Source organism: Neodiprion lecontei, chromosome 3 (genome assembly GCF_021901455.1).
Source record: "Neodiprion lecontei isolate iyNeoLeco1 chromosome 3, iyNeoLeco1.1, whole genome shotgun sequence".
NCBI lineage: Eukaryota > Metazoa > Arthropoda > Insecta > Hymenoptera > Diprionidae > Neodiprion > Neodiprion lecontei.
Window position 1 is genome coordinate 8,874,514 of NC_060262.1, and position 8,469 is coordinate 8,882,982.

Sequence of the window (8,469 nt, forward strand, 5' to 3'; positions counted from 1 at the left end):
ACAGGGATCCCCTTGACTCTACGCGTTATCGCGAAAACTCAGGCTACGGTCGTCATCAAGAAGATCGACAAACAAATTTCGAGCGCTACTCTAACTCAATAATCAAGTGGGCCGACCGTTTACCACTGCGCCAATCTAACTTGTGCTCGAAATATGTTCGCAAAGAATTACAAGCGCTTACCGCTTCGCATCCACACGATGAATTCTCCGACACCGGTCTCCGCCATGTCACACACAATTTTCTAACTTTTGCTTGATTCGATCGTGACCACCGCGAAACGTCGCCAGGACTCAAGTGACGAGGTCTGCAAATCGGAGCCGCAATTCGAACATGCGTCGAACATAGGCGCTATCCGTAGTCGAAATTCTCCCGATCTAATTGGGGTTCTCGTTACGAAATTCTTACAGCCTAGCTTATCGCTATCGGTAAATTCCGCTGTCGCGGGGTGTTGATTGGCTCGCCAGTCTCTGGTACCCCGTAGCTCGACAGTGGCGTCGTGACGACTTCGCGAGGGTGCCTGTCGTCAGCTGGGTGACGGGGGGGGGGAGGGCTACGGCTCGCCGGGCACCAACGGGAATCTCGTCCGCCTTGGGTTCTCTCGCGGCAGAGCTCTCCGTTGACGCTCTCCGTTGACGCTCTCCGTTGACGCTCTCTCCGTAGCCTCGTGTGAGGCCCTCCTTTCGTCGCGATCCGCCGCGATTGCCGTCCGGTAACGTCGTTCGAATTTGCTGCCGATCCCCTGTCTGAGGCCGCATTTACTCGCCACCCAAAAAAAAAATAAACAAAAATCCTGAAAAGTCGTATTCGCTACCGACAATGGTCCCCTCTCAGAGTCTCGGATGCGTGACCGTTGTCCTGGCGCTCTTTTTCGAAATGAGCCGCGGTCTGATCCGCGGGCTCCCTAATTTTGGATTCCGTCTAGGGTTCGGGGAGCCGTGTGGAACGCGCAGTAAAAATGCCACGTTACAACATATATTCGATCAAATATTTCCTTGGCTTGCTGTTGTGCTTGTGGGAACGTTTTACTACTTCAGTAGCCGGATTCTGTAACTCGATATCGATAATTATCGCTATCGTTAACCAATACTATCGACGTTTTTCGTTTGAAGTAATTCTCTACAGCCGTGATGTCGATATTTGTCGGACGGCCGCGTCGCTAACTATCGACGAATGTTGCTTAGCTTAACGAGGGCTGAAGAACGCTCGTTTAGGCTTTAACGTTGTGTTTTATAGTACTACATACATAAGCTACGCGCTCTAGGCGCCTTATTTAAAGAAAAAGAGTGAGAAGCCATTATACGGAGTTACAAGAACTTTCTGTGTCATTGTGAATTAATTTATTCGTTTATTAAAACTGAAGTATATTGGCTATAGTTGAGGTAAGTGCCAAGTTTTATGTATTATATATGTTTTTATCATACAAGTCAAATGATTGATTCAATGAAATCTGATAACTGATAGGTTATGTTTGTTTATAAAGCATTCCGATGTTTACGCGTCATCCGTGTAATCTTATTATGAGGTGTAATACAAGTCGTTTCAAATTTTTAATTCATTCAAATTTTTACAGGATGGCAGAGGGCTATCTTGCGATAGATGTATTAAATTTAGATTATAGAGTTAGGTGTTTGGAACGAACATTAGAACGCAAGTTGATGCGAACAGAGCAAGACCTGTTTGATTCAACAAATGAAGAGTTTATTGAATTATACCGCATAAACCCACAACTTGCAGCAGACCTGATTGACACTCTACAGCCTAGTTTACAACGTGTGAGGGACAGTGGACTCTCAGTCCAAACACAGGTATTATGTTCGCATGCCAATCACCAATTTGCATTTTATTGTGAACTATATTTAGTATTTTCATATGTCAGGTATTAACAGCTGTGAGATTTTATGCCACCGGTTGTTATCAACGTCCAGTAGGAGACCAGTGGGGTATCTCATTAAGTCAGTCTTCAGTGAGCCGGTGCATTCATGATGTCACAAATGCTATCAATGAACGATTACTAAGGCCATGGGTACAATTTCCCATGACTCCGGAAGACCGGCAACGAGCAGCATCACAATTTGCCACCGCACGTCAACCATTTCAAGGAGCTATTGGAGCAATTGATTGCACTCATGTCGCATTGCTTGGGCCTAGAGAACATTAGGAGGCATATGTTAATCACCATGGATATCACTCACTCAATGTGCAGGCGGTACGATTTTTAACCGTTATCACGTAGATACGTAGCAAATACGAGTGTAATAGAACACATAACTGTGGATAATGAAAACGTTTTTCATGCAGATATGTGATCCTAACTTGAAGATATTAAACATCAATGCACGTTATCCTGGGGCAAGAAATGATTCATACATATGGAGTACATCCCCTGTACGACGCATAATGGAGCGTGAATATAATCGAGGTGAAAGAACGTTTCTTATTGGTAAGTTGTAACTTGATACTTGTAACATTTATGAATAGTAGTTTTCAACATAGTGATTCATTGATAAATAAATTACTCATAATGTTGAATATTTTATGAGGTGACCAGGGTTACCCCTTGGAACCATGGCTGATGACTCCATTACCTAATGAACGAGAAGGAACTCCACGATTCAATTATAATCAATCATTGTGTAGTGCAAGAAACTGTGTTGAACGATTGTTTGGAGTGCTTAAAAGTACGTGGAGGTGTCTTTCTAAACACAGAGTTTTGCAATATGAGCCTGGAATGGCTGGAAAAATTGTTAATGCCTGTGCAGTATTACACAATATGCGTATTAATTTTGGGCTACCACCAGATATGTATGAGGATCCAGATGAATATGTGACAAATATACCTAACATGGCGAACATGGATGATGATGACGGCAATAATCTTCCGCCTCTTGCACTTGCTCGCCGTATTCAAGATCGGTTAATACATACACAATTTAGATTATGAAAGGTATAATGTTGTTACGGTGGATGTAGACCATAAGAGGCATAATCTTGGTACGGAGGAACAAGTTACTCTTCATCGATTAATTTAAGTTTGAGATTTTGCTGAGCGGAGCGCAGACTACTATGAATGTCAATACACTGGGACTTTTGGGTCCGGCCGTTTTTTATGTACTCAAGATATGCTTACGTACCGCAGTGGAGGTGGCACAAGTCAGGGGTGGTTTTATGTTTTTGTTTTTGGTAAACTCCGTACCACTGACTTGGCTGACGCGGCGCGTAGGCTATACTCAAGTATACGGGTGTATGGGCCTGCTAGCCGTTTAGGGATAGCAGTACCCTGGGCAAAGGGATGGGTAGTTCTTGCTTGGTTCGCGTCCGTGAAACCAAGGGATATCACAATGTAATACACCATAATATTAAATTTGGTTTACCGAATTTTAAATAAATTGTAAAATCTGAATAATAATATATGTATTTATTATTATTATAAAACTATAATGTGTATTTAATTACTTATATATTACTTATTGGTTTAACATTTTAATATTATATTTGTATATTGTAAGACGAGTACATATATCTGTATTTTCACTATAGTACGTTTTGGCATCTTGAATTTAAATAATACTTATTGATATAAACTTTGGTCCATGTTCAATAGTTTGTTGTTTACGATGAAGTCCTATACTACACTACACTACACTAAACTATACTGTACTATTATTGGTAAGTTGGTAAAATCTGTGATAGTACTTTTACTAGCTGAGACATGACTTCGATTCTCGCTTTTTCATTGGTAGCGTTTTGCACAGCTGCATCAGCTTGCCGTTCCATCGCTTCTGCCAATCGACCCATAGCATCGGCATGACGCTTTGTCCCTTCTGCCTGTAATTTTGCAGCTTCAGCTAGCATCTGCGAAAATAGTTCATGTAAATGAAAATTATCCTATATCATACAGTAAATCGATAGCAGTTTTACTGAAATTACAATCTAACCATCATTGATTGGACATGTGACTCAGCAATTGCTGCAAACTGGTCCCGTGTAGAAGATAATTGTTCAGATTGTCTTCCTTGAAACAGAATAGCATAATTGTTAGTACATAGTCTATATTCGATATCGTATCAGTGTTCTTTAAAATTCATAAATGATGATATTGTACACATGTAACATTTATGATAGAATCACGTACAACATTCTAAGTTCAATGAAAATTGAGAATACATACGTTTTCTTGTTCCTGTAGTTGGGGCACTGTCGGTTGTGAATCTTTGAAGTGTCGGCGGCTATTGGCATTGACTGTTGCCGATTTGTTTTCTACATCCAATGTTTCTATTAGTGCGTGTTTTTCTATATTTTCGTTTGTATTTTTGACTTGCACTTTACTTTCTGCAATGCCTTCTTCAGTGTTGCCCAATTCCATATATTCCCAGTCAATGAGGTCAACATTGGGGTTTTCTATCGGTATTAAAAATAATAATGTTCGAAATGGAACAACGATTCGGAATACTTCATAATAACAAAGTCATACCGTTATCTCCATAGTTATTAGCAATGTCTGATTCAAAAACATCAGTGCATATTGATGTGTGGAATTTATGATGCTAAACCGCGCTATGCTCGAGGTCGTCACACGCCGCGGACACGCGCTACACTTTCCGAGAGTGGGGGAACGAAATGACTTAGTACACAGAATTGTAGTTAATCGAGTTATGTATTTTACAATATTTACAAGTGTGCGCACGCCATAGCTGTGGCAATGCACACAGATGAGTTTTAGATTATTATGGATTTTGTTATTAATGAAGGGCATCAGCCAAGCGATGCTGGTAGGTACGAGGCTAGCCCGGGATTGATGTGTCCGTGAAGTCTGCGTGGGGCACCAGTTGCTGCTTGCGCCGTCGAGTTGGTGCCTGGATGGTGTCGCCTCCTGGCGCTGGTGTGGTAAGGCCGGGCCGAGGCGCCACAGATGTACTCGCTATGTGGTCAAAAATGCTAACTACACGTGGAGGTTTTAATAATGGTGAGGAGTCGCTTGCAGCAAGCTGTTCTTGTAACTCCTATTCTAAGTCAATGAAACAAAAACTCAATGGTACAATGGGAGTATCAATAGTGTATTACAAATCATGTATTCAACTACTTCAATGTCAACTTAAATGTAATTTCCATAAACTATATAATAGATACCTCTTCTTCAGGAACGCTATCAGGACAGTCAGAGCTACGTTCAACGTAGTTTTTGTCAATGATTCCACTGACTCTTAGCTCTAATGGTGTCAATGGAACTTCGTCAATTTCTTTATTGCCTGTTGCATTACGCTGATTTCTAATTTTACGTGCTTTCTGTGATGTTCGACTTTTCATATCTCTCCAAGTCTGTGTACATGAAATTTGGTCGTTCAAGTTATTTATATTGCAATTGGTAGAATATAATTAAAAATATTATGTCTTGGATTATACGTACTACTTGCCATTGAGCTGTGGTTTTGGTTGCACCTTTGGTCATATTTAAAGTATTTGCCAATTGATCCCATTTTTTACGGAGTTCTTCCTTTCCATTCATAATTAGGAATTTCCCTTCCGCAATCCCTTTGTGTGTTTCGATAAACTGCACCATTGCCACTAATTGCGCATCCGTCGCCCGTCCGCTTCTAATTCTTTTTCTACGAAGCGTTTAAATATACGTTTATAAATTATGTCGTACTGATATTCAATATCATCAGATTATAAAATGATGTATAATTGTTATATTATACTTACGACGCCATAGTTTGAAACAAGATATAGGTAACAAGGTAGGTTCAAAGAATTAAGTACGGTAGTTTAAATAAAGGAATAAGGAGTTTCACTATTGTTGATACAATGGGAAAGCTAACCGCGCTTATATAAATTTACACAGATGCGACTGAGACTTTACATTATATTACCCAAAATCACCAAAGTCCCTATAAAATTCATAGTAATAATATGCGACGTTGTCACATTTCAATAAAAGTTGTCGACTTTTGTCGTTTCACAAACAGCACATCTTGCAACGATTTTGTTCGATGACGCGTAGTTACAGAATCACTGTCTGTCTCAACCATCGATAGTGCAAGCGACAAACGTCGCCACTTAACGTTATCGATAGTACTCGGTAAAGAGTTGCAGAATCCGGCTACAGTAGGACTGTAACAAATCCATGTTCATATTAATGTGACATCATAAAACCTGCCATTATCATCTTATGAATATGCCTAGTCTTATAACATCTTATAACAGATTTTTTAAATAGCAATTTTGTGAATAAATGTAGCTAACAGAACTAACACACAGAACAATGAAACAAAACTTTTCTAGAGATCATAATTAAGCTTATGATCTCTTATATATTAATATAAATGTATTATTTCATTACTTATGTATGAATTTCATATAAACATTAATCTCATATATTATTTCCTTACCTACTTCATTTTGTACGTTGATCCTTACGTCACAAATCTCGAAATCACAAAAATTTTGATGGTTTATTTATTATTACTGCAAATAGCAATGTAACATGAAAAAACTGTTATATCGCCGCCTGACAAGTCTAGGCTCACGGCTTCTTTTAGAACGGGAGGTTCAAACCACGGTTTGAACGCAACCATTGGGCTGGCGAAACCGCTTGCTTGTAACGCCTGACGCAAAATAGCACCCGCTACGGAATCGCTTTTTATAATAGCGTCGCTTTCGCAAGCGACCTTTCGTGTTGCGTCGCTTCATAGCGACCCTTCATTGCGTCTAGTACAGAATCGACCCACAGCTCACGAAGTTTCCCACTCCCTCGTGATCTCGGCAGCTTATCGCCACTCACAACTGCACTGTTTTTTTTTGCAATATAACAAAAGCCCAGACGCTACTTTGACGCAGTGCCTCGGTTAGTCGCCAAAACTATAGTGATTTCAGATGGCCGATCGGCCGCAACGCCAATCTCGTCACGCTAATCCTTAGTGACGTCATCACCCTAAGAATGCGCAACAATCGATCTGTCATCGATTTTGGAGATTGCGCAACTTGACGCGCACTTGCCGTCGCTACACGCCGCAGAACTTAAGGTGCCGCTGACCTGGCATGTCCTATATATATTTCGTGACGTCAGAAGCGGGGAAATCGCCCGCACAAATCCTGATAAAACGGGGGTATGAATCTGACTGGGAAAATTTTTAAAAGATAGCTTGAATAAAATTGTACGTCTGTATGTCAGTCACTACTATCGCAGATTATTGATAACGTCTAATAAAAATAATGATGGACTCAATAAAATCACGTCGCGTCAAACATGGCCGATCGGGCTAGCGACTTGTTGAATATTCACCGTTTGTACGATATCAGAATTTCTTTCACTTTTGCCAGGGAGATACAGACGTACAAAAATACACACGTAATCCGGGAAAACCTATAGCACCAGTCAGTTTTTTGTAAATATATCACGATTTGTACGGGCGATTTTCAGGTGACAGGAGCCCGTTCTGATGCACGAGAAGTCTGTAATTTAGTTCAACGTTGAACCTCCAGAAGCGCTGTAGTCGACCGAAGCGGTACCAGATGGTAAAACGACATGGTAATACGCACACGTCCTATGTTTCTGCTAAGCAACAATCTGCAGTGCCGACGAAAACATGGGCTTTTAGGTGGATACGAAAAAATGTACAACTCACTCAGAATAACCGCTAGATTTTGAAATTCGTGCATATCATAAGGCATCGTTTGGAAATGGTAACATCAGTTCACAATCGCGGTAACTATTTGTAATCGCACGTAGCCCGACTGTATGTGAACGAGGCATTCCATGCGAAACCGACCAACCCGTGACCCCGACCAATTTCGATTCTATCGAAAATTTTACACTTTCTTGTACCTGCCAAAAGCAGTCTTTCTGAAATATTTTAGATGTTTGTCTCAACCCATCCAAACACCTTAAATTTATCAAAATTTCGCACAATTTTTTTTTTAAATGCTCATGGCTTTTCCAAAACCCGATATTAAAATAACATACTGTTTCTTTTCTCGTTTTGAGTCGTAGTTCCGCAAAAAAAATTATTCTTTTTCATTTTATTGAAGGGTTTTGGGGCATTGTACATCGAGTACGCACCACTTAAATCTGCCTTTTTTCATCGATTTGATAGAAAATCATTAACAAAAACGAAAATACCCATCCATTAATTCCTGTTCGTCGAAGAGGCAGATATAAATAACGAATAATTGACATAGAATGCCCCATATACGCTCCGGATATCCTCATCTAATAGTAGCATCGATGTCCGCAAAATTGTCGTACTTACAGATTATTGACCGAAAGATTAGATGCGGCAGTAAAATTGATACCGAAATTGCAGAAAACACGCAAGTATAAGCGTGAGGGTTTAGGGTTGAGATAAAAAATTGTGCTCTTGAACAGACCATTATTTATTTATTTATAGCAAATTTGGAGGAGGGGGGGGGGGGGGGGTGGGCCGGTTGACAATCGTCCGAGCCTGTTTTAAAGACTAATATATACGCGAAAA

At 40.4% G+C, this 8,469-nt stretch overlaps 1 protein-coding gene and 1 long non-coding RNA gene across 2 annotated transcripts; both read right to left on the reverse strand.

Annotated features, from left to right (window-relative positions):
- Nucleotides 1–3,593: 3,593 nt before the first annotated feature.
- LOC124293531 lies at nucleotides 3,594–4,344 on the reverse strand. The gene is made up of 3 exons (XR_006903375.1): nucleotides 4,170–4,344; nucleotides 3,937–4,013; nucleotides 3,594–3,853 (listed from the first exon to the last, which is right to left on the reverse strand). It is a non-coding gene; the product is annotated as an uncharacterized LOC124293531 (long non-coding RNA).
- Nucleotides 4,345–4,782: 438 nt separating this feature from the next.
- Nucleotides 4,783–6,460, reverse strand: LOC124293249. The gene is made up of 5 exons (XM_046733442.1): nucleotides 6,392–6,460; nucleotides 5,702–6,109; nucleotides 5,406–5,604; nucleotides 5,129–5,317; nucleotides 4,783–5,001 (listed from the first exon to the last, which is right to left on the reverse strand). Exons 2-5 carry the CDS (start codon nucleotides 5,707–5,709, stop codon nucleotides 4,783–4,785), a joined length of 615 nt encoding a protein of 204 aa, XP_046589398.1. The 5' UTR covers nucleotides 5,710–6,109; nucleotides 6,392–6,460.
- Between the last annotated feature and the right edge of the window lie 2,009 nt (nucleotides 6,461–8,469).

Excerpts from the sequence above, each read along its gene's own strand:
- LOC124293249 (XM_046733442.1), bottom strand. Across the intron at positions 5,318-5,405 it reads CCACAGCTCAATGGCAAGTA|ACTTGGAGAGATATGAAAAG; the intron begins GTACGTATAATC and ends TCATGTACACAG. Across the intron at positions 5,002-5,128 it reads ATAGCGTTCCTGAAGAAGAG|GAGTTACAAGAACAGCTTGC; the intron begins GTATCTATTATA and ends GACTTAGAATAG.